This window comes from Carassius carassius, chromosome 50, assembly GCF_963082965.1.
Source record: "Carassius carassius chromosome 50, fCarCar2.1, whole genome shotgun sequence".
Taxonomy (NCBI): domain Eukaryota; kingdom Metazoa; phylum Chordata; class Actinopteri; order Cypriniformes; family Cyprinidae; genus Carassius; species Carassius carassius.
The window spans coordinates 21344260-21369466 of NC_081804.1; the positions used below are offsets into that span (position 1 = coordinate 21344260).

The 25207-nt window shown below is 49.0% G+C and overlaps 1 protein-coding gene across 1 annotated transcript in view; it reads left to right on the top strand.

Annotated features, from left to right (window-relative positions):
- The window catches only part of LOC132133019 (disintegrin and metalloproteinase domain-containing protein 10-like), a 90730-nt gene extending 67466 nt beyond the window's left edge, over positions 1–23264 (top strand). The window contains exons 15-16 of the mRNA XM_059545672.1: positions 18832–18958; positions 23060–23264. Of these exons, the coding sequence (XP_059401655.1) occupies positions 18832–18958; positions 23060–23247 (315 nt within the window). The 3' untranslated portion in view covers positions 23248–23264. The remainder of the gene's footprint in view (positions 1–18831; positions 18959–23059) is intronic.
- The last annotated feature ends 1943 nt before the right edge of the window (positions 23265–25207 follow it).

The following is a 25207-nucleotide window of genomic DNA, read 5'->3' on the forward strand; positions in this document are numbered from 1 at the left end:
TGAATCTGTGTGTGTTTGTCTCTCCAAGCGTCTGCTGAATCTGAATCTTTGTGTTTGTCTCTCCGAGCGTCTGCTGAATCGGTGTGTGTTTGTCTCTCCGAGCGTCTGCTGAATCGGTGTGTGTTTGTCTCTCCGAGCGTGTGCTGAATCGGTGTGTGTTTGTCTCTCCGAGCGTCTGCTGAATCGGTGTGTGTTTGTCTCTCCGAGCGTCTGCTGAATCTGTGTGTGTGTGTCTCTCCGAGCGTGTGCTGAATCGGTGTATGTTTGTCTCTCCGAGCGTGTGCTGAATCTGAATCTGTGTGTGTGTCTCTCCGAGCGTGTGCTGAATCTGTGTGTGTTTGTCTCTCCGAGCGTCTGCTGAATCTGTGTGTGTGTGTCTCTCCGAGCGTCTGCTGAATCTGTGTGTGTTTGTCTCTCCGAGCGTCTGCTAAATCGGTGTTTGTGTGTCTCTCCGAGCGTCTGCTGAATCTGTGTGTGTTTGTCTCTCCGAGCGTGTGCTGAATCGGTGTGTGTTTGTCTCTCCGAGCGTCTGCTGAATCTGTGTGTGTTTGTCTCTCCAAGCGTCTGCTGAATCTGAATCTGTGTGTGTTTGTCTCTCCGAGCGTCTGCTGAATCGGTGTGTGTTTGTCTCTCCGAGCGTCTGCTGAATCTGTGTGTGTTTGTCTCTCCGAGCGTCTGCTGAATCTGTGTGTGTTTGTCTCTCCGAGCGTCTGCTGAATCTGTGTGTGTTTGTCTCTCCGAGCGTCTGCTGAATCTGTGTGTGTTTGTCTCTCCGAGCGTCTGCTGAATCTGTGTGTTTGTCTCTCCGAGCGTCTGCTGAATCTGTGTGTGTTTGTCTCTCCGAGCGTCTGCTGAATCTGTGTGTGTTTGTCTCTCCGAGCATTTGTGCTGAATCTGTGTGTGTTTGTCTCTCCGAGCGTGTGCTGAATCTGAATCTGTGTGTCTGTCTCTCCAAGCGTCTGCTGAATCTGTGTGTGTTTGTCTCTCCGAGCGTGTGCTGAATCTGAATCTGTGTGTGTTTGTCTCTCTGAGCGTCTGCTCAATCGGTGTGTGTTTGTCTCTCCGAGCTTCTGCTGAATCTGAATCTGTGTGTGTTTGTCTCTCCAAGCGTCTGCTGAATCTGAATCTGTGTGTGTTTGTCTCTCCGAGCGTCTGCTGAATCGGTGTGTGTTTGTCTCTCCGAGCGTCTGCTGAATCGGTGTGTGTTTGTCTCTCCGAGCGTGTGCTGAATCGGTGTGTGTGTGTCTCTCCGAGCGTCTGCTGAATCTGTATGTGTTTGTCTCTCCGAGCGTGTGCTGAATCGGTGTGTGTTTGTCTCTCCGAGTGTCTGCTGAATCTGTGTGTGTGTGTGTGTGTGTGTGTGTATCTCCGAGCGTGTGCTGAATCGGTGTGTGTGTTTGTCTCTGCGAGCGACTGCTGAATCTGTGTGTGTGTGTGTCTCTCCGAGCGTATGCTGAATCTTTGTGAGTTTGTCTCTCCGAGCGTCTGCTGAATCTGTGTGTGTTTGTCTCTCCTAGCGTCTCCTGAATCTGTGTCTGTTTGTCTCACCGAGCGTGTGCTGAATCGGTGTTTGTGTTTGTCTCTCCGAGCGTGTGCCGAATCTGTGTGTGTTTGTCTCTCCGAGCATCTGCTGAATCTGTGTCTGTTTGTCTCTCCGAGCGTCTGCTGAATCTGAATCTGTTTGTGTTAGTCTCTCCGAGCATGTGCTGAATCGGTGTGTGTTTGTCTCTCCGAGCGTCTGCTGAATCGGTGTGTGTTTGTCTCTCCGAGCGTCTGCTGAATCGGTGTGTGTTTGTCTCTCCGAGTGTCTGCTGAATCGGTGTGTGTTTGTCTCTCCGAGCGTGTGCTGAATCGGTGTGTGTTTGTCTCTCCGAGCGTGTGCTGAATCGGTGTGTGTGTGTCTCTCCGAGTGTCTGCTGAATCTGTGTGTGTTTGTCTCTCCGAGCGTGTGCTGAATCTGTGTGTGTTTGTCTCTCCAAGCGTGTGCTGAATCGGTGTGTGATTGTCTCTCCGAGCGTCTGCTGAATCTGTGTGTGTTAGTCTCTCCGAGCGTCTGCTGAATCTGTGTGTGTGTCTCTCTGAGCGTCTGCTGAATCTTTGTGTGTTTGTCTCTCCGAGCATCTGCTGAATCTGTGTGTGTTTGTCTCTCTGAGCGTCTGCTGAATCTGTGTGTGTCTTTGTGTGTGTTTGTGTCTCTCCGAGCGTGTGCTGAATCTGTGTGAGTTTGTCTCTCCGAGTGTGTGCTGAATCTGAATCTGTGTGTGTTTGTCTCTCCGAGCGTGTGCTGAATCGGTTTGTGTTTGCCCCCCCGAGTGTCTGCTGAATCTGTGTGTGTGTGTGTGTATCTCCGAGCGTGTGCTGAATCGGTTTGTGTGTTTGTCTCTGCGAGCGACTGCTGAATCTGTGTGTTTGTCTCTCCTAGCGTCTCCTGAATCTGTGTCTGTTTGTCTCTCCGAGCGTCTGCTGAATCTCTGTGTGTTTGTCTCTCCGAGCATCTGCTGAATCTGTGTCTGTTTGTCTCTCCGAGCGTCTGCTGAATCTGAATCTGTGTGTGTTTGTCTCTCCGAGCGTGTGCTGAATCTGTGTGTGTTTGTCTCTCTGAGCATTTGTGCTGAATCTGTGTGTGTTTGTCTCTCCGAGCATTTGTGCTGAATCTGTGTGTGTTTGTCTCTCCGAGCATTTGTGCTGAATCTGTGTGTGTTTGTCTCTCCGAGCGTCTGCTCAATCGGTGTGTGTTTGTCTCTCCGAGCGTCTGCTGAATCTGAATCTGTGTGTGTTTGTCTCTCCAAGCGTCTGCTGAATCTGTGTGTGTTTGTCTCTCCGAGCGTGTGCTGAAACTGAATCTGTGTGTGTCTGTCTCTCCAAGCGTCTGCTGAATCTGTGTGTGTTTGTCTCTCCGAGCGTGTGCTGAATCTGAATCTGTGTGTGTTTGTCTCTCTGAGCGTCTGCTCAATCGGTGTGTGTTTGTCTCTCCGAGCTTCTGCTGAATCTGAATCTTTGTGTTTGTCTCTCCGAGCGTCTGCTGAATCGGTGTGTGTTTGTCTCTCCGAGCGTCTGCTGAATCGGTGTGTGTTTGTCTCTCCGAGCGTGTGCTGAATCGGTGTGTGTTTGTCTCTCCGAGCGTCTGCTGAATCGGTGTGTGTTTGTCTCTCCGAGCGTCTGCTGAATCTGTGTGTGTGTGTCTCTCCGAGCGTGTGCTGAATCGGTGTATGTTTGTCTCTCCGAGCGTGTGCTGAATCTGAATCTGTGTGTGTGTCTCTCCGAGCGTGTGCTGAATCTGTGTGTGTTTGTCTCTCCGAGCGTCTGCTGAATCTGTGTGTGTGTGTCTCTCCGAGCGTGTGCTGAATCGGTTTGTGTTTGTCTCTCCGAGTGTCTGCTGAATCTGTGTGTGTGTGTGTGTATCTCCGAGCGTGTGCTGAATCGGTTTGTGTGTTTGTCTCTGCGAGCGACTGCTGAATCTGTGTGTGTTTGTCTCTCCTAGCGTCTCCTGAATCTGTGTCTGTTTGTCTCTCCGAGCGTCTGCTGAATCTCTGTGTGTTTGTCTCTCCGAGCATCTGCTGAATCTGTGTGTGTTTGTCTCTCCGATCGTCTGCTGAATCTGAATCTGTGTGTGTTTGTCTCTCCGAGCGTGTGCTGAATCTGTGTGTGTTTGTCTCTCTGAGCATTTGTGCTGAATCTGTGTGTGTTTGTCTCTCCGAGCATTTGTGCTGAATCTGTGTGTGTTTGTCTCTCCGAGCATTTGTGCTGAATCTGTGTGTGTTTGTCTCTCCGAGCGTCTGCTCAATCGGTGTGTGTTTGTCTCTCCGAGCGTCTGCTGAATCTGAATCCGTGTGTGTTTGTCTCTCCAAGCGTCTGCTGAATCTGTGTGTGTTTGTCTCTCCGAGCGTGTGCTGAAACTGAATCTGTGTGTGTCTGTCTCTCCAAGCGTCTGCTGAATCTGTGTGTGTTTGTCTCTCCGAGCGTGTGCTGAATCTGAATCTGTGTGTGTTTGTCTCTCTGAGCGTCTGCTCAATCGGTGTGTGTTTGTCTCTCCGAGCTTCTGCTGAATCTGAATCTGTGTGTGTTTGTCTCTCCAAGCGTCTGCTGAATCTGAATCTTTGTGTTTGTCTCTCCGAGCGTCTGCTGAATCGGTGTGTGTTTGTCTCTCCGAGCGTGTGCTGAATCGGTGTGTGTTTGTCTCTCCGAGCGTCTGCTGAATCGGTGTGTGTTTGTCTCTCCGAGCGTCTGCTGAATCGGTGTGTGTTTGTCTCTCCGAGCGTCTGCTGAATCTGTGTGTGTGTGTCTCTCCGAGCGTGTGCTGAATCGGTGTATGTTTGTCTCTCCGAGCGTGTGCTGAATCTGAATCTGTGTGTGTGTCTCTCCGAGCGTGTGCTGAATCTGTGTGTGTTTGTCTCTCCGAGCGTCTGCTGAATCTGTGTGTGTGTGTCTCTCCGAGCGTCTGCTGAATCTGTGTGTGTTTGTCTCTCCGAGCGTCTGCTAAATCGGTGTTTGTGTGTCTCTCCGAGCGTCTGCTGAATCTGTGTGTGTTTGTCTCTCCGAGCGTGTGCTGAATCGGTGTGTGTTTGTCTCTCCGAGCGTCTGCTGAATCTGTGTGTGTTTGTCTCTCCAAGCGTCTGCTGAATCTGAATCTGTGTGTGTTTGTCTCTCCGAGCGTCTGCTGAATCGGTGTGTGTTTGTCTCTCCGAGCGTCTGCTGAATCTGTGTGTGTTTGTCTCTCCGAGCGTCTGCTGAATCTGTGTGTGTTTGTCTCTCCGAGCGTCTGCTGAATCTGTGTGTGTTTGTCTCTCCGAGCGTCTGCTGAATCTGTGTGTGTTTGTCTCTCCGAGCGTCTGCTGAATCTGTGTGTTTGTCTCTCCGAGCGTCTGCTGAATCTGTGTGTGTTTGTCTCTCCGAGCGTCTGCTGAATCTGTGTGTGTTTGTCTCTCCGAGCATTTGTGCTGAATCTGTGTGTGTTTGTCTCTCCGAGCGTGTGCTGAATCTGAATCTGTGTGTCTGTCTCTCCAAGCGTCTGCTGAATCTGTGTGTGTTTGTCTCTCCGAGCGTGTGCTGAATCTGAATCTGTGTGTGTTTGTCTCTCTGAGCGTCTGCTCAATCGGTGTGTGTTTGTCTCTCCGAGCTTCTGCTGAATCTGAATCTGTGTGTGTTTGTCTCTCCAAGCGTCTGCTGAATCTGAATCTGTGTGTGTTTGTCTCTCCGAGCGTCTGCTGAATCGGTGTGTGTTTGTCTCTCCGAGCGTCTGCTGAATCGGTGTGTGTTTGTCTCTCCGAGCGTGTGCTGAATCGGTGTGTGTGTGTCTCTCCGAGCGTCTGCTGAATCTGTATGTGTTTGTCTCTCCGAGCGTGTGCTGAATCGGTGTGTGTTTGTCTCTCCGAGCGTCTGCTGAATCTGTGTGTGTTTGTCTCTCCGAGCGTGTGCTGAATCGGTGTGTGTTTGTCTCTCCGAGCGTCTGCTGAATCGGTGTGTGTTTGTCTCTCCGAGCGTCTGCTGAATCTGTGTGTGTTTGTCTCTCCGAGCGTGTGCTGAATCTGAATCTGTGTGTGTTTGTCTCTCCGAGCATCTGCTGAATCGGTGTGTGTTTGTCTCTCCGAGCGTCTGCTGAATCGGTGTGTGTTTGTCTCTCCGAGCGTGTGCTGAATCTGAATCTGTGTGTGTTTGTCTCTCCGAGCATCTGCTGAATCGGTGTGTGTTTGTCTCTCCGAGCGTGTGCTAAATCGGTGTTTGTGTGTCTCTCCGAGCGTCTGCTGAATCTGTGTGTGTTTGTCTCTCCGAGCGTGTGCTGAATCGGTGTGTGTTTGTCTCTCCGAGCGTCTGCTGAATCTGTGTGTGTTTGTCTCTCCGAGCGTGTGCTGAATCTGAATCTGTGTGTGTTTGTCTCTCCGAGCGTCTGCTGAATCTGTGTGTGTTTGTCTCTCCGAGCGTCTGCTGAATCTGTGTGTGTTTGTCTCTCCGAGCGTGTGCTGAATCGGTGTGTGTTTGTCTCTCCGAGCGTGTGCTGAATCTGAATCTGTGTGTGTTTGTCTCTCCGAGCGTCTGCTGAATCGGTGTGTGTTTGTCTCTCCGAGCGTCTGCTGAATCGGTGTGTGTTTGTCTCTCCCAGCGTCTGCTGAATCGGTGTGTGTTTGTCTCTCCGAGCGTCTGCTGAATCTGTGTGTGTGTCTCTCCGAGCGTCTGCTGAATCTGTGTGTGTGTCTCTCCGAGCGTGTGCTGAATCGGTGTGTGATTGTCTCTCCGAGCGTCTGCTGAATCTGTGTGTGTTTGTCTCTCCGAGCATCTGCTGAATCTGTGTGTGTTTGTCTCTCCGAGCGTCTGCTGAATCTGTGTGTGTCTTTGTGTGTGTTTGTGTCTCTCCGAGCGTGTGCTGAATCTGTGTGAGTTTGTCTCTCCGAGTGTGTGCTGAATCTGAATCTGTGTGTGTTTGTCTCTCCGAGCGTGTGCTGAATCGGTGTGTGTTTGTCTCTCTGAGTGTCTGCTGAATCTGTGTGTGTTTGTCTCTCCGAGCATCTGCTGAATCTGTGTGTGTTTGTCTCTCCGAGCGTCTGCTGAATCTGTGTGTGTCTTTGTTTGTGTGTCTCCGAGCGTGTGCTGAATCTGTGTGAGTTTGTTTCTCCGAGTGTGTGCTGAATCTGAATCTGTGTGTGTTTGTCTCTCCGAGTGTCTGCTGAATCTGTGTGTGTTTGTCTCTCCGAGCGTGTGCTGAATCGGTGTGAGTTTGTCTCTCCGAGTGTGTGCTGAATCTGAATCTGTGTGTGTGTGTCTCTCCGAGCGTCTGCTGAATCTGTGTGTATTTGTCTCTCCGAGTGTCTGCTGAATCTGTGTGTGTTTGTCTCTCCGAGCGTCTGCTGAATCTGTGTGTGTGTCTCTCCGAGCGTCTGCTGAATCTGTGTGTGTGTCTCTCCGAGCGTGTGCTGAATCGGTGTGTGATTGTCTCTCCGAGCGTCTGCTGAACCTGTGTGTGTTTGTCTCTCCGAGCATCTGCTGAATCTGTGTGTGTTTGTCTCTCCGACCGTCTGCTGAATCTGTGTGTGTCTTTGTGTGTGTTTGTGTCTCTCCGAGCGTGTGCTGAATCTGTGTGAGTTTGTCTCTCCGAGTGTGTGCTGAATCTGAATCTGTGTGTGTTTGTCTCTCCGAGCGTGTGCTGAATCGGTGTGTGTTTGTCTCTCTGAGTGTCTGCTGAATCTGTGTGTGTTTGTCTCTCCGAGCATCTGCTGAATCTGTGTGTGTTTGTCTCTCCGAGCGTCTGCTGAATCTGTGTGTGTCTTTGTGTGTGTTTGTGTGTCTCCGAGCGTGTGCTGAATCTGTGTGAGTTTGTCTCTCCGAGTGTGTGCTGAATCTGAATCTGTGTGTGTGTGTCTCTCCGAGCGTCTGCTGAATCTGTGTGTGTTTGTCTCTCCGAGCGTGTGCTGAATCGGTGTGTGTTTGTCTCTCCGAGTGTCTGCTGAATCTGTGTGTGTGTGTGTGTGTGTATCTCCGAGCGTGTGCTGAATCGGTGTGTGTGTTTGTCTCTGCGAGCGACTGCTGAATCTGTGTGTGTGTGTGTCTCTCCGAGCGTATGCTGAATCTTTGTGAGTTTGTCTCTCCGAGCGTCTGCTGAATCTGTGTGTGTTTGTCTCTCCTAGCGTCTCCTGAATCTGTGTCTGTTTGTCTCACCGAGCGTGTGCTGAATCGGTGTTTGTGTTTGTCTCTCCGAGCGTGTGCCGAATCTGTGTGTGTTTGTCTCTCCGAGCATCTGCTGAATCTGTGTCTGTTTGTCTCTCCGAGCGTCTGCTGAATCTGAATCTGTTTGTGTTTGTCTCTCCGAGCATGTGCTGAATCGGTGTGTGTTTGTCTCTCCGAGCGTCTGCTGAATCGGTGTGTGTTTGTCTCTCCGAGCGTCTGCTGAATCGGTGTGTGTTTGTCTCTCCGAGTGTCTGCTGAATCGGTGTGTGTTTGTCTCTCCGAGCGTGTGCTGAATCGGTGTGTGTTTGTCTCTCCGAGCGTGTGCTGAATCGGTGTGTGTGTGTCTCTCCGAGTGTCTGCTGAATCTGTGTGTGTTTGTCTCTCCGAGCGTGTGCTGAATCTGTGTGTGTTTGTCTCTCCAAGCGTGTGCTGAATCGGTGTGTGATTGTCTCTCCGAGCGTCTGCTGAATCTGTGTGTGTTAGTCTCTCCGAGCGTCTGCTGAATCTGTGTGTGTGTCTCTCTGAGCGTCTGCTGAATCTTTGTGTGTTTGTCTCTCCGAGCATCTGCTGAATCTGTGTGTGTTTGTCTCTCCGAGCGTCTGCTGAATCTGTGTGTGTCTTTGTGTGTGTTTGTGTCTCTCCGAGCGTGTGCTGAATCTGTGTGAGTTTGTCTCTCCGAGTGTGTGCTGAATCTGAATCTGTGTGTGTTTGTCTCTCCGAGCGTGTGCTGAATCGGTTTGTGTTTGCCCCCCCGAGTGTCTGCTGAATCTGTGTGTGTGTGTGTGTGTGTATCTCCGAGCGTGTGCTGAATCGGTTTGTGTGTTTGTCTCTGCGAGCGACTGCTGAATCTGTGTGTTTGTCTCTCCTAGCGTCTCCTGAATCTGTGTCTGTTTGTCTCTCCGAGCGTCTGCTGAATCTCTGTGTGTTTGTCTCTCCGAGCATCTGCTGAATCTGTGTCTGTTTGTCTCTCCGAGCGTCTGCTGAATCTGAATCTGTGTGTGTTTGTCTCTCCGAGCGTGTGCTGAATCTGTGTGAGTTTGTCTCTCCGAGTGTGTGCTGAATCTGAATCTGTGTGTGTTTGTCTCTCCGAGCGTGTGCTGAATCGGTGTGTGTTTGTCTCTCTGAGTGTCTGCTGAATCTGTGTGTGTTTGTCTCTCCGAGCATCTGCTGAATCTGTGTGTGTTTGTCTCTCCGAGCGTCTGCTGAATCTGTGTGTGTCTTTGTTTGTGTGTCTCCGAGCGTGTGCTGAATCTGTGTGAGTTTGTCTCTCCGAGTGTGTGCTGAATCTGAATCTGTGTGTGTTTGTCTCTCCGAGTGTCTGCTGAATCTGTGTGTGTTTGTCTCTCCGAGCGTGTGCTGAATCGGTGTGAGTTTGTCTCTCCGAGTGTGTGCTGAATCTGAATCTGTGTGTGTGTGTCTCTCCGAGCGTCTGCTGAATCTGTGTGTATTTGTCTCTCCGAGTGTCTGCTGAATCTGTGTGTGTTTGTCTCTCCGAGCGTCTGCTGAATCTGTGTGTGTGTCTCTCCGAGCGTCTGCTGAATCTGTGTGTGTGTCTCTCCGAGCGTGTGCTGAATCGGTGTGTGATTGTCTCTCCGAGCGTCTGCTGAACCTGTGTGTGTTTGTCTCTCCGAGCATCTGCTGAATCTGTGTGTGTTTGTCTCTCCGACCGTCTGCTGAATCTGTGTGTGTCTTTGTGTGTGTTTGTGTCTCTCCGAGCGTGTGCTGAATCTGTGTGAGTTTGTCTCTCCGAGTGTGTGCTGAATCTGAATCTGTGTGTGTTTGTCTCTCCGAGCGTGTGCTGAATCGGTGTGTGTTTGTCTCTCTGAGTGTCTGCTGAATCTGTGTGTGTTTGTCTCTCCGAGCATCTGCTGAATCTGTGTGTGTTTGTCTCTCCGAGCGTCTGCTGAATCTGTGTGTGTCTTTGTGTGTGTTTGTGTGTCTCCGAGCGTGTGCTGAATCTGTGTGAGTTTGTCTCTCCGAGTGTGTGCTGAATCTGAATCTGTGTGTGTGTGTCTCTCCGAGCGTCTGCTGAATCTGTGTGTGTTTGTCTCTCCGAGCGTGTGCTGAATCGGTGTGTGTTTGTCTCTCCGAGTGTCTGCTGAATCTGTGTGTGTGTGTGTGTGTGTATCTCCGAGCGTGTGCTGAATCGGTGTGTGTGTTTGTCTCTGCGAGCGACTGCTGAATCTGTGTGTGTGTGTGTCTCTCCGAGCGTATGCTGAATCTTTGTGAGTTTGTCTCTCCGAGCGTCTGCTGAATCTGTGTGTGTTTGTCTCTCCTAGCGTCTCCTGAATCTGTGTCTGTTTGTCTCACCGAGCGTGTGCTGAATCGGTGTTTGTGTTTGTCTCTCCGAGCGTGTGCCGAATCTGTGTGTGTTTGTCTCTCCGAGCATCTGCTGAATCTGTGTCTGTTTGTCTCTCCGAGCGTCTGCTGAATCTGAATCTGTTTGTGTTTGTCTCTCCGAGCATGTGCTGAATCGGTGTGTGTTTGTCTCTCCGAGCGTCTGCTGAATCGGTGTGTGTTTGTCTCTCCGAGCGTCTGCTGAATCGGTGTGTGTTTGTCTCTCCGAGTGTCTGCTGAATCGGTGTGTGTTTGTCTCTCCGAGCGTGTGCTGAATCGGTGTGTGTTTGTCTCTCCGAGCGTGTGCTGAATCGGTGTGTGTGTGTCTCTCCGAGTGTCTGCTGAATCTGTGTGTGTTTGTCTCTCCGAGCGTGTGCTGAATCTGTGTGTGTTTGTCTCTCCAAGCGTGTGCTGAATCGGTGTGTGATTGTCTCTCCGAGCGTCTGCTGAATCTGTGTGTGTTAGTCTCTCCGAGCGTCTGCTGAATCTGTGTGTGTGTCTCTCTGAGCGTCTGCTGAATCTTTGTGTGTTTGTCTCTCCGAGCATCTGCTGAATCTGTGTGTGTTTGTCTCTCCGAGCGTCTGCTGAATCTGTGTGTGTCTTTGTGTGTGTTTGTGTCTCTCCGAGCGTGTGCTGAATCTGTGTGAGTTTGTCTCTCCGAGTGTGTGCTGAATCTGAATCTGTGTGTGTTTGTCTCTCCGAGCGTGTGCTGAATCGGTTTGTGTTTGCCCCCCCGAGTGTCTGCTGAATCTGTGTGTGTGTGTGTGTGTGTATCTCCGAGCGTGTGCTGAATCGGTTTGTGTGTTTGTCTCTGCGAGCGACTGCTGAATCTGTGTGTTTGTCTCTCCTAGCGTCTCCTGAATCTGTGTCTGTTTGTCTCTCCGAGCGTCTGCTGAATCTCTGTGTGTTTGTCTCTCCGAGCATCTGCTGAATCTGTGTCTGTTTGTCTCTCCGAGCGTCTGCTGAATCTGAATCTGTGTGTGTTTGTCTCTCCGAGCGTGTGCTGAATCTGTGTGTGTTTGTCTCTCTGAGCATTTGTGCTGAATCTGTGTGTGTTTGTCTCTCCGAGCATTTGTGCTGAATCTGTGTGTGTTTGTCTCTCCGAGCATTTGTGCTGAATCTGTGTGTGTTTGTCTCTCCGAGCGTCTGCTCAATCGGTGTGTGTTTGTCTCTCCGAGCGTCTGCTGAATCTGAATCTGTGTGTGTTTGTCTCTCCAAGCGTCTGCTGAATCTGTGTGTGTTTGTCTCTCCGAGCGTGTGCTGAAACTGAATCTGTGTGTGTCTGTCTCTCCAAGCGTCTGCTGAATCTGTGTGTGTTTGTCTCTCCGAGCGTGTGCTGAATCTGAATCTGTGTGTGTTTGTCTCTCTGAGCGTCTGCTCAATCGGTGTGTGTTTGTCTCTCCGAGCTTCTGCTGAATCTGAATCTGTGTGTGTTTGTCTCTCCAAGCGTCTGCTGAATCTGAATCTTTGTGTTTGTCTCTCCGAGCGTCTGCTGAATCGGTGTGTGTTTGTCTCTCCGAGCGTGTGCTGAATCGGTGTGTGTTTGTCTCTCCGAGCGTCTGCTGAATCGGTGTGTGTTTGTCTCTCCGAGCGTCTGCTGAATCTGTGTGTGTGTGTCTCTCCGAGCGTGTGCTGAATCGGTGTATGTTTGTCTCTCCGAGCGTGTGCTGAATCTGAATCTGTGTGTGTGTCTCTCCGAGCGTGTGCTGAATCTGTGTGTGTTTGTCTCTCCGAGCGTCTGCTGAATCTGTGTGTGTGTGTCTCTCCGAGCGTGTGCTGAATCGGTTTGTGTTTGTCTCTCCGAGTGTCTGCTGAATCTGTGTGTGTGTGTGTGTGTGTATCTCCGAGCGTGTGCTGAATCGGTTTGTGTGTTTGTCTCTGCGAGCGACTGCTGAATCTGTGTGTGTTTGTCTCTCCTAGCGTCTCCTGAATCTGTGTCTGTTTGTCTCTCCGAGCGTCTGCTGAATCTCTGTGTGTTTGTCTCTCCGAGCATCTGCTGAATCTGTGTGTGTTTGTCTCTCCGATCGTCTGCTGAATCTGAATCTGTGTGTGTTTGTCTCTCCGAGCGTGTGCTGAATCTGTGTGTGTTTGTCTCTCTGAGCATTTGTGCTGAATCTGTGTGTGTTTGTCTCTCCGAGCATTTGTGCTGAATCTGTGTGTGTTTGTCTCTCCGAGCATTTGTGCTGAATCTGTGTGTGTTTGTCTCTCCGAGCGTCTGCTCAATCGGTGTGTGTTTGTCTCTCCGAGCGTCTGCAGAATCTGAATCTGTGTGTGTTTGTCTCTCCAAGCGTCTGCTGAATCTGTGTGTGTTTGTCTCTCCGAGCGTGTGCTGAAACTGAATCTGTGTGTGTCTGTCTCTCCAAGCGTCTGCTGAATCTGTGTGTGTTTGTCTCTCCGAGCGTGTGCTGAATCTGAATCTGTGTGTGTTTGTCTCTCTGAGCGTCTGCTCAATCGGTGTGTGTTTGTCTCTCCGAGCTTCTGCTGAATCTGAATCTGTGTGTGTTTGTCTCTCCAAGCGTCTGCTGAATCTGAATCTTTGTGTTTGTCTCTCCGAGCGTCTGCTGAATCGGTGTGTGTTTGTCTCTCCGAGCGTCTGCTGAATCGGTGTGTGTTTGTCTCTCCGAGCGTGTGCTGAATCGGTGTGTGTTTGTCTCTCCGAGCGTCTACTGAATCGGTGTGTGTTTGTCTCTCCGAGCGTCTGCTGAATCTGTGTGTGTGTGTCTCTCCGAGCGTGTGCTGAATCGGTGTATGTTTGTCTCTCCGAGCGTGTGCTGAATCTGAATCTGTGTGTGTGTCTCTCCGAGCGTGTGCTGAATCTGTGTGTGTTTGTCTCTCCGAGCGTCTGCTGAATCTGTGTGTGTGTGTCTCTCCGAGCGTCTGCTGAATCTGTGTGTGTTTGTCTCTCCGAGCGTCTGCTGAATCGGTGTGTGTTTGTCTCTCCGAGCGTCTGCTGAATCGGTGTGTGTTTGTCTCTCCGAGCGTCTGCTGAATCGGTGTGTGTTTGTCTCTCCGAGCGTGTGCTGAATCGGTGTGTGTGTGTCTCTCCGAGCGTCTGCTGAATCTGTGTGTGTTTGTCTCTCCGAGCGTGTGCTGAATCTGTGTGTGTTTGTCTCTCCGAGCGTCTGCTGAATCTGTGTGTGTTTGTCTCTCCGAGCGTGTGCTGAATCTGTGTGTGTTTGTCTCTCTGAGCGTCTGCTCAATCGGTGTGTGTTTGTCTCTCCGGGCTTCTGCTGAATCTGAATCTGTGTGTGTTTGTCTCTCCAAGCGTCTGCTGAATCTGAATCTGTGTGTGTTTGTCTCTCCGAGCGTCTGCTGAATCGGTGTGTGTTTGTCTCTCCGAGCGTGTGCTGAATCTGTGTGTGTTTGTCTCTCCGAGCGTCTGCTGAATCGGTGTGTGTTTGTCTCTCCGAGCGTCTGCTGAATCTGTGTGTGTGTGTCTCTCCGAGCGTGTGCTGAATCGGTGTGTGTTTGTCTCTCCGAGCGTGTGCTGAATCTGAATCGGTGTGTGTGTGTCTCTCCGAGCGTCTGCTGAATCTGTGTGTGTGTGTCTCTCCGAGAGTGTGCTGAATCTGTGTGTGTTTGACTCTCAGAGTGTCTGCTGAATCTGTGTGTGTGTCTCTCCGAGCGTCTGCTGAATCTGTGTGTGTTTGTCTCTCCGAGCGTGTGCTGAATCTGAATCTCTGTGTGTTTGTCTCTCCGAGCGTCTGCTGAATCGGTGTGTGTTTGTCTCTCCAAGCGTCTGCTGAATCGGTGTGTGTTTGTCTCCCCGAGCGTGTGCTGAATCGGTGTGTGTGTGTCTCTCCGAGCGTCTGCTGAATCTGTGTGTGTTTGTCTCTCCGAGCGTGTGCTGAATCTGTGTGTGTTTGTCTCTCCGAGCGTCTGCTGAATCGGTGTGTGTTTGTCTCTCCGAGCGTCTGCTGAATCTGTGTGTGTTTGTCTCTCCGAGCGTGTGCTGAATCGGTGTGTGTTTGTCTCTCCGAGCGTCTGCTGAATCGGTGTGTGTTTGTCTCTCCGAGCGTCTGCTGAATCTGTGTGTGTGTGTCTCTCCGAGCCTGTGCTGAATCGGTGTGTGTTTGTCTCTCCGAGCGTCTGCTGAATCGGTGTGTGTTTGTCTCTCCGAGCGTCTGCTGAATCGGTGTGTGTTTGTCTCTCCGAGCGTGTGCTGAATCGGTGTGTGTGTGTCTCTCCGAGCGTCTGCTGAATCTGTGTGTGTTTGTCTCTCCGAGCGTGTGCTGAATCGGTGTGTGTTTGTCTCTCCGAGCGTGTGCTGAATCTGAATCTGTGTGTGTTTGTCTCTCCGAGCGTCTGCTGAATCGGTGTGTGTTTGTCTCTCCGAGCGTCTGCTGAATCGGTCGGTGTGTGTTTGTCTCTCCGAGCGTCTGCTGAATCGGTGTGTGTTTGTCTCTCCGAGCGTCTGCTGAATCGGTGTGTGTTTGTCTCTCCGAGCGTGTGCTGAATCGGTGTGTGTTTGTCTCTCCGAGCGTCTGCTGAATCTGAATCGGTGTGTGTTTGTCTCTCCGAGCGTCTGCTGAATCGGTGTGTGTTTGTCTCTCCGAGCGTCTGCTGAATCGGTGTGTGTTTGTCTCTCCGAGCGTCTACTGAATCTGTGTGTGTTTGTCTCTCCTAGCGTCTGTTGAATTTGTGTGTGTTTGTCTCTCCGAGCGTTTGCTGAATCTGAATCTGTGTGTGTTTGTCTCTCCAAGCGTCTGCTGAATCAGTGTTTGTGTGTGTCTTTGTGTGTGTGTGTGTCTCTCCGAATGTGTGCTGAATCTGTGTGTGTTTGTCTCTCCGAACGTCTGCTGAATCTGTGTGTGTTTGTCTCTCCGAGCGTCTGCTGAATCTGTGTGTGTTTGTCTCTGCTGAATCGGTGTGTGTTTCTCTCTCCGAGCGTCTGCTGAATCTGTGTGTTAGTCTCTCCGAGCGTGTGCTGAATCTGTGTGTGTTTGTCTCTCCGAGCGTCTGCTGAATCTGTGTGTGTGTCTCTCCGAGCGTCTGCTGAATCTGTGTGTGTTTGTCTCTCCGAGCATCTGCTGAATCTGTGTGTGTTTGTCTCTCCGAGCGTCTGCTGAATCTGTGTGTGTTTGTCTCTCCGAGCGTCTGCTGAATCTGTGTGTGTTTGTCTCTCCGAGCGTCTGCTGAATCTGTGTGTGTGTCTCTCCGAGCGTCTGCTGAATCTGTGTGTGTTTGTCTCTCCAAGCGTCTGCTGAATCGGTGTTTGTTTGTCTCTCCGAGTGTGTGCTGAATCTGATTCTGTGTGTGTTTGTGTCTCTCCGAGCATGTGCTGAATCTGTGTGAGTTTGTCTCTCTGAGCGTCTGCTGAATCGGTGTGTGTTTGTCTCTCCGAGCGTCTGCTGAATCTGTGTGTGTTTGTCTCTCCGAGCGTCTGCTGAATCGGTGTTTGTTTGTCTCTCCGAGTGTGTGCTGAATCTGAATCTGAGTGTGTTTGTGTCTCTCCGAGCATGTGCTGAATCTGTGTGAGTTTGTCTCTCCGAGTGTGTGCTGAATCTGTGTGTGTTTGTCTCTCCGAACGTCTGCTGAATCGGTGTGTGTTTGTCTCTCCGAGCGTCTGCTGAATCTGTGTGTGTCTTTGTGTGTGTTTGTGTCTCTCCGAGCGTGTGCTGAATCTGTGTGAGTTTGTCTCTCCAAGTGTGTGCTGAATCTGAATCTGTGTGTGTTTGTCTCTCCGAGCGTGTGCTGAATCGGTGTGTGTTTGTCTCTCCGAGTGTCTGCTGAATCTGTGTGTGTGTGTGTGTATCTCCGAGCGTGTGCTGAATCGGTGTGTGTGTTTGTCTCTGCGAGCGACTGCTGAATCTGTGTGTGTGTGTGTCTCTCCGAGCGTGTGCTGAATCTGTGTGTGTTTGTCTCACCGAGCGTGTGCTGAATCGGTGTTTGTGTGTGTGTCTGTGTGTGTGTGTCTCTCCGAGCGTGTGCTGAATCGGTGTGAGTTTGTATCTCAGAGCGTGTGCCGAATCTGTGTGTGTTTGTCTCTCCGAGCGTCTGCTGAATCTGTGTCTGTTTGTCTCTCCGAGCGTCTGCCGAATCGGTGTGTGTTTGTCTCTCCGAGCGTCTGCTGAATCTGAATCTGTGTGTGTTTGTCTCTCCGAGCGTCTGCTCAATCGGTGTGTGTTTGTCTCTGTGTGTGTGTGTGTGTGTGTCTCCAAGCGTGTGCTGAATCGGTGTTTGTGTGTCTCTGTGTGTGTGTGTCTCTCCAAGTGTGTGCTGAATCTGTGTGTGTGTGTCTCTCCGAGCGTCTGCTGAATCGGTGTGTGTTTGTCTCTCCGAGTGTGTGCTGTATCTGTGTGTGTGTGTGTCTCTGTGTGTGTGTGTCTCTCCAAGTGTGTGCTGAATCTGTGTGTGTGTGTCTCTCCGAGTGTGTGCTGTATCTGTGTGTGTGTGTGTCTCTGTGTGTGTGTGTCTCTCCAAGCGTGTGCTGAATCTGTGTTTGTGTGAGTCTCTGTGTGTGTGTGTGTCTCTCCAAGCGTGTGCTGAATCTGTGTGAGTTTGTCTCTCTGAGCGTCTGCTGAATCGGTGTGTGTTTGTCTCTCCGAGTGTGTGCTGAATCTGTGTGTGTGTGTGTGTGTCTGTGTGTGTGTGTCTCTCCAAGTGTGTGCTGAATCTGTGTGTGTGTGTGTCTCTCCGAGCGTCTGCTGAATCTGTGTTTGTGTGTCTCTCCGAGCGTGTGCTGAATCTGTGTTTGTGTGTGTGTGTGTGTGTGTGTGTGTGTGTGTGTGTCTCTCCAAGCGTGTGCTGAATCTGTGTGAGTTTGTCTCTCCGAGCGTGTGCTGAATCGGTGTGTGTGTCTCTCCGAGCGTCTGCTGAATCTGTGTGTGTGTGTGTCTCTGTGTGTGTGTGTCTCTCCAAGTGTGTGCTGAATCTGTGTGTGTGTGTGTCTCTCCGAGCGTCTGCTTAATCTGTGTGTGTGTGTGTCTCTCCGAGCGTGTGCTGAATCTGTGTTTGTGTGTCTCTCCGAGCGTGTGCTGAATCTGTGTTTGTGTGTGTGTGTGTGTGTGTGTGTGTGTGTCTCTCCAAGCGTGTGCTGAATTTGTGTGAGTTTGTCTCTCCGAGCGTGTGCTGAATCGGTGTGTGTGTCTCTCCGAGCGTCTGCTGAATCTGAATCTGTGTGTGTGTGTCTCTCCGAGCGTCTGCTGAATCTGTGTTTGTCTCTCCGAGCGTCTGCTGAATCTGTGTGTGTTTGTCTCTCCGAGCATCTGCTGAATCTGAATCTGTGTGTGTTTGTCTCTCCGAGCGTCTGCTGAATCTGAATCTGTGTGTGTTTGTCTCTCCGAGCGTCTGCTGAATCTGAATCTGTGTGTGTTTGTCTCTCCGAGCGTCTGCTCAATCGGTGTGTGTTTGTCTGTGTGTGTGTGTGTGTGTGTGTGTCTCCAAGCGTGTGCTGAATCGGTGTTTGTGTGTCTCTGTGTGTGTGTGTCTCTCCAAGTGTGTGCTGAATCTGTGTGTGTGTGTCTCTCCGAGCGTCTGCTGAATCGGTGTGTGTTTGTCTCTCCGAGTGTGTGCTGTATCTGTGTGTGTGTGTGTCTCTGTGTGTGTGTGTCTCTCCAAGTGTGTGCTGAATCTGTGTGTGTGTGTCTCTCCGAGTGTGTGCTGTATCTGTGTGTGTGTGTGTCTCTGTGTGTGTGTGTCTCTCCAAGCGTGTGCTGAATCTGTGTGAGTTTGTCTCTCTGAGCGTCTGCTGAATCGGTGTGTGTTTGTCTCTCCGAGTGTGTGCTGAATCTGTGTGTGTGTGTGTGTCTCTGTGTGTGTGTGTCTCTCCAAGTGTGTGCTGAATCTGTGTGTGTGTGTGTCTCTCCGAGCGTCTGCTGAATCTGTGTTTGTGTGTGTGTGTGTGTGTGTGTGTGTGTGTGTGTGTGTCTCTCCGAGCGTCTGCTGAATCTGTGTGAGTTTGTCTCTCCGAGCGTGTGCTGAATCGGTGTGTGTGTCTCTCCGAGCGTCTGCTGAATCTGTGTGTGTGTGTCTCTCCAAGTGTGTGCTGAATCTGTGTGTGTGTGTGTCTCTCCGAGCGTCTGCTGAATCTGTGTGTGTGTGTGTCTCTCCGAGCGTGTGCTGAATCTGTGTTTGTGTGTCTCTCCGAGCGTGTGCTGAATCTGTGTTTGTGTGTGTGTGTGTGTGTGTGTGTGTGTGTGTCTCTCCAAGCGTGTGCTGAATCGGTGTGTGTGTCTCTCCGAGCGTCTGCTGAATCTGAATCTGTGTGTGTGTGTCTCTCCGAGCGTCTGCTGAATCTGTGTGTGTCTCTCCGAGCGTCTGCTGAATCTGTGTGTGTTTGTCTCTCCGAGCGTCTGCTGAATCTGTGTGTGTTAGTCTCTCCGAGCGTCTGCTGAATCTGTGTGTGTTTGTCTCTCCGAGCGTCTGCTGAATCTGTGTGTGTTAGTCTCTCCGAGCGTCTGCTGAATCTGTGTGTGTTTGTCTCTCCGAGCGTGTGCTGAATCTGTGTGTGTGTGTCTCTCCGAGCGTCTGCTGAATCTGTGTGTGTGTGTCTCTCCGAGCGTCTGCTGAATCGGTGTGTGTTTGTCTCTCCGAGTGTGTGCTGTATCTGTGTGTGTGTGTGTCTCTGTGTGTGTGTCTCTCCAAGTGTGTGCTGAATCTGTGTGTGTGTGTCTCTCCGAGTGTGTGCTGTATCTGTGTGTGTGTGTGTGTCTCTGTGTGTGTGTGTCTCTCCAAGCGTGTGCTGAATCTGTGTTTGTGTGAGTCTCTGTGTGTGTGTGTGTCTCTCCGAGCGTCTGCTGAATCTGTGTGTGTTTGTCTCTCCGAGCGTGTGCTGAATCGGTGTGTGTAATCTGTTTATCTCTCTACCCTTGTGTTCATTCTGTGTTTGTGTCACAGGCTCACTGGTGGGCAGTTCTGCTTATGGGAATTGCTCTCATCATGCTCATGGCTGGATTCATTAAGATCTGCAGCGTTCACACGCCCAGCAGCAACCCCAAACTTCCTCCTCCCAAACCACTGCCAGGTAACACACCTCCCTGCTGTGTCAAAAAGATCTGTTTCCATGCACGTCAGTGTTGAGACTAGGGCAGAGCGATATGTCGAATATATGCGATAATATCAGAATAATTTTGACGACGATGAAAATTTTGAAAATATAGGGAATATCGAATATTTCAAAATCAAGCATACTTTCCCAAAAGAACGTGCTGAACGTCCAAAACAGGAACATGTAAGTGTGGACTGCTCCACACACCTCTACTATGAGAGCTTTAGCATCTAATGAAAAGCGTCGTTCAGCTGGTCTGTGTTCTGTCATGAGATCTCAGCTCAAGATTCAAGATTTTTATTCGTCATATACACAATTATATAGAGCATATATAACCAGCAGTGAAATGAGTCAGGTCTGCTCCCTGGACAGTGCAATTATTAAATAATAAAACACAGATGAAAATATATATAAATATAGCTATGGAAGAATGAAATAAAAGTTAACAATAAAAATATAAGAATAAAATATCTCTCTGCGTTGTCTTCTGTTGTGTGGCGTATTCAAGCCACGCGCTTCAATGAAACATTAGGATCTGAATAGCACGTTCAGCGCGGGGCCGTGGTCACATTAGAAGATAATGAAGGGAGACGTGAAAAACTGACATCGCGTTGTTTTCATATGGATTACTTTATCACAAAATATCTGTTTTCGGCAGCACTTGTTTAGTTTAAAAGTAGACATGACAAGCTTTCTATAGATATCTCTCTCATGTCTCTTCGATGAGTATTCACTGAGTTACAGTTCATTTTAATGATGCGTGTCTTAGTGAAGATCAGCGCAGACAAAGGCTGCATACAGCACACCTTGTTTGTTATCTTTATTTTATAAGTGCACAAAGTTTTTTTTATGTCTGTATACAAAAAAAGTATACCCTTTACAGATTCGATTGATGTATTGCTCTTATCTGTAAGCGTATACGCGTTAATAGACTCCAGAGGGTTAAAAGAGGGACGGAAAGGGATTTTTCTTGGGATTTCCTGAGCTGAAGGAAGGCTAGAAGAGTTTGGTATTGGAGAGAATAGGTGATTGGAGGTTAAAAATATAAATAAAGTGGCCCTTCATTGTCTGGTCTGTCTTACTTAGCTTTATATGAAATGACATGGCTTCATCGTCCAGGACTGATAGATCAGTAATGGTGGGGTGGATATTCGGTTTAAAGCTGGAAGTGGTAGTGAGCTCTTAGCGTCTGAGAAAGCCGAAGAAGGCTAGGATAAACATGGCATCTAGCGTACGAGCGGTGTGGACGTAATGGTAACCTGTGTCTTTGATCATAGTGATGGCTTGGTCAATGTCGTAGTAGTGAAGAGAAAATTCATCGAGCGGGATGAGGCTGTTAATGCTCGGGACAGGGAATTATGCAGGGAAGAAAGATCGATTATGAGGTGCTTTTTACCAGAACATTTTGTAGTTGCTACGCCTATGGGACTGATGTGGAAGATGTTGAAGGGGGGAACGGAAAAAGGGCAGATCATGAAATTTTCTATTTCTTTCTTGATTAGAAGATCGACTGTTTCGGTTTCAGTGAGAGCGGACTGAAGGCTCGGGCATAAGAGGCTTTGGGAGGGGAGACTTTCGACCCCGGGATGAAAATCGTGTGAGAGACCCGACAGTAGATAGTTAGAAAAATCTGGGTTGGGGTGATGGAGCAATTCGAAAGATAGACAAGAAATATTTACAGGAGTTGATAAGTATTGTTTTTCATTTTTATTGATATCTTTTTGTACAGGGCAAATCAAGTGGGCGTGAGCGCCGCCGCAATAGTTGCAAATATGCATGAATCGGCAAGGTTGACTTGAGCACCTGCCGGTATTGAACCTGATGCAGAGTTGCCTGCCAGAGAAAGATGGGGGGCGGCAGTTGGTGGAATTGGGGAGGGAACAATTGTTTGGGAAATTTGGTATGTAGCTGGTGGACTTGGGCTGGGATGGTTCGGCACAGGGAGGAATGGATTGGTTGACAAAGGGGCACGTTGTGGAGTTTGCGATGGATCGGCATTACTGCGCATGTGATGTTACTGCAGCCTAAAAATACCCGATTGTGAAGTTCAGAGCCCAAGCCCCGAAATAAGGACACTGATTCCACTGGGACACTCGGATAGCACATTTTGCCAAGAATAGTTTATAGTAGGTGTAGAAATGGGAACTCCCATATAATAGCACAAGCTCGGCGATAATTGAGAGATAGTCGCTGAGCTCGCGTCTCCTTTGTGGAAAAGAGGAACAGATTACTTCGGTGAAGCAGTTGAAAGAGATGGCGAATTCGGGAATTGATAGAATACGGGACAGAATATGTGCGGTGTTTTTTAAAGTGACTGAAAACACGCCGCAGTCAATTTGGCGGTCAGAGGACATAGGCGAAATAGGAGACAGGAGGGAAAAAAGATATATGTCCACACCTGAGAGAATTTGGTTGCGAATGTTACTGGAGATAAGTGTGGGATCTAAGGCGGGGGCATTTAGTCGCATGGGTAGGAGCTTAGCTGAGGACAGGGATGAGAGATGGAGGGCGCGGGGGGGGGGGGGTTAGTAGCTGACGGAACTGCCTGCGGAGGCCGGTTCGCTCTTAGAACGGTTGCTGGAGCTAGATGGGAAGAGAGAGCAGGAAAGAGAATGGGAATAATGGTTGCCGGAATCTGTGCCATAGAGGAGGCGGCCTGCTTTGGTCAGCTCCGGGGGCGGGGAACACATTAGAGAACAGGGAGGGAATGGTGGACGTCGGGGCTTTAGCTGCTAGCTGAGGCGGCCTCGCGCTAGAGCAGGATGGCGGGGCTGGGGGCCATGGGTAGGGGAGAGGGTTGAGGGTGGGAAAACGCTGGGGTGAGGCTACGCCACTAGCGGAGGCGTGTTCGCGCTATCTTGGCGGCTTGTGCAGGCGTGCACTTGTGTGTCGTCTGGAGGGTCTGCTGGCCGACGTTCGGAGGATCGAAAGTCTTTTTGTGCTGGATCTGACACTTGGCCCAGGCTTGCTGGAGGCCTTTTGTTTCGGCCTAATGAACGGGAATCCGTCCTTGAAGGTGTTGTAATTGGATCGGGCCGTGAATAAGGAACATAGCAGCCCCGGTTTGCTTTGTCCTTAGCTTCGGATGGAGGAGTGCATATTGGCGATGGCGCCCTTGCCTGGAGGGAGACATAGAGGGCTTGTAGCTCCACCTTGTTTAGCCGGTGAGGAACGGTGATGCCGGCGTTTGAGAGTGCTTGGCATAAGCTTGTCAATGTCCATTTCTCTGTGGCTGGAGCGGAGGAGAGAGCTGAGGCATGTGAGGACGCTGGTGAAGGTGGCTGACGCCTGGAAAGTGAAGGAGAATCGCTGCATCTGGAGGTATGAGCGGCGGTAATGCGGGATGACCTGCGACCCCGCAGTGCAGCCGCGGGCTCAGTAGAAGTGTCTTGTGGAGCGTTGGTGTCTCGGACTTCGGCTGTAGATGCATTCAGAGCTGTGTCATCAAAGGTGTCGTCCTCGGAGGATGATTCGATCTCAGACATGCTGCGGCGATTGGATGTGTCAAATTCTGGAAGTCGAGAGATAACTAAGGAAGGACTTCTTTTAAAGGCGTTTATTATTTATGTATTTTTTATTTATAGGCGTTTTCTCTTGAACTGATTGGTAAACTGTGTTAATTATCTGTGCATGCTCCTCCTGAAATTTGTTTGAGAAACTTCACTTAATAACAAAATAGTTTGACTATAGTCAAAAGTAAATAAAAAAATTGTATGTCTGATTTTTGTTTTGTTTTTCATGTCTATTTTTTTAACACTTTAGTTTATTATAATAGAAGTATGTTTCTGTGATGCATATAATTAGTGATACATATAATTATTTATATCCCAAGAATAAACATTATATCCCTGTGAATATTATTATTATAATCTCTTTCAGAGAGTCAGTTTCAGTGGATAAAATACTTTGACTGGTCAAAATTAAACGAACATTTTAAAATGTTATGCCCTTGATTTTGTTGGATGTTTGTCCATGTTTCCAGGAATCAGGATTTTAAGGTATTGAATGAAAGTTCCAGTGTGGTGAGCGTGAAGCCATGTGTTTCTCTGTGATGCTAATGCTCTCTGTCTTGTGAAGGTACGCTGAAGAGACGACGAGCTCAACAAGCCAGTCAGCAGCAGCACCATCAGCACCACAACCAGAACCAGAACCAGCACGCTCTCCAGAACCAACGAGCGGCTCCACGCCAGGCTCAGCGCCAGCCGCAGCCCCAGCGCCACCGGCAGCCCCGCGACAACTACCAGATGGGTCAGATGAGACGCTGAGAGCTGCCTCATCCACCTCCACCCTCCACACCCTCCTCTGTTAGCTCCAGCGTGGAGCGAGGCTTCACTCATCACCACCACAGTCCCATCCATGCACTCTACTGGAGCGGTTTACAGGAACATGTCCGGCGTCCATAATGCTTCCTCAGACTGGATGAGAACACCAACCGCAGCTCTGCCCTTCACTCTGTCATCTTTGATTATTTCTGTTGGGTTTTTTTTTTACCCTGGAGTGCCGAGGTTTACCGGGGTATTTGTAGATAGAGCATCTTCTGTTGTCCTTCATAAACTCCACTCAAGACTCGTGGTTTGATATGAAACATCTTTTTAAGGATTCGTGCGAAGCTTCGGCCCAGCTGTCTCACCATGCACGAAAAAGGACTTTTATTTTGTAAGAGCAGAAATGTTACGCCTTCCCCTTTCCGCAGGGTCTTGGCTGTATAGTGAAACGATATTAGCTGTATTATATGTGAGAAAAGATTATTTCTTCTACTGTCAATAAGAGATTTACAGTTTTTTTTTTGGCAACACTCAGGACTCAAAAACACTAATGAAGGAGGCGGCTCAGCGTCAGTCGGCCGTTTACATGATTCATTCTGTGTGCGTTCGTGTTTGTTTGTATATAGCTCCACACCTCTATGGCAAGCCTTTCAACATTTAACATTTAAACTTCTTGAGGTACTTGTGCTCATTATTGAGGTCCTAGTAACTTTTAAAGGTACTAATTCTTGTTCATTAGATAACTAGTGCTTATTCTTTAGGTACTAGGTCTCAATATTTTGTTACTTCCATGGGATGTTATTCAGATATTTACTATTCATCTTTGACTAGTAATAATTCCAGTAGTGACGAGTATGTTTTTAAATAGTATAATTAGAAACATTCAATTATAAACTAGTAGTTGTTTATTAAATACTATCACTTTCATTAGATACTAGTATATATTTATGAACCACCTGTAGTTGTTCGTTAGGCACTAGTTTTAGGTACTTAATTTTTAGACAATATTGTCTTTTGTTTTTGTTTCTAGTAACAAATCTTATTTTACTAGTGAAACCTGTTTTTATTTTTTGTGTGTTTTGGGGGGTTATTACTAGTCAAAATGACATTGCAAATCAATGGAAAATCTTACCAGAAACACTTGGAATAGGAATTACTGGGTACTCTTATCTTTTAAAAAGGTACTACTAGCTAAAGATGAGCACTAGTTGTATGAAAGTGAATGCTAGTCTGTTTTCAGGATTAAATGTTAAAGTGGCTTGCCATACACTCACATTCACCACAATCCACCAATGAGGAACGTGTGCATGAAGAGCAGCGCAAACTTGAGTTTAATGTGTATTTCAACAAGAAGATCATGAAGAAACCTTTATAAACGTACGATCGTTTGAGAAGACTGATGTAACTGAGCATCATGGGAAAGCATTCGTCTCCCAGTGAAGAGGATTCTTACGGTACTAACGGTCACATTAACATGTTTAGTTTACAGACTCTGACAGAAACACATCATCATCATCATCATCGTGATGCTGGAGACGGACTGGTGTCACGTGTGACTGTCCACTTCCTCTCATGTGAACTCTGTACAGTAACTGGAGGATTACTGTTCGATTTGAAGCTACATTTTGATACTGTACTTTAGTGTTTGTGTTTGTGGAGTCCAGGCCGACCGCAGCCGGCTCTTCTTCACCGTACTGCCATCTGTGAGGAAGAAAGCGGTTCGGTGGTTTTGTGGCGGTCTGGACTGAGGGAGATCTCAATATTTGCCTGTTTTTCAACTTTATTTCATTTTTACGTAGTCTTGGTGAAACTTCATAGAGGAAAAGTGCACTGAAAAAACCTCTTAATTGAGTCCAGATGTTGTAGGTGAAAATAGGCCAAACACTAAAATTGAGAAAGGAATGAAAAAAACAGATTAAAAAAAAAAAAAAGTTTAATACCGCTGTCTGTTAATGTTCAC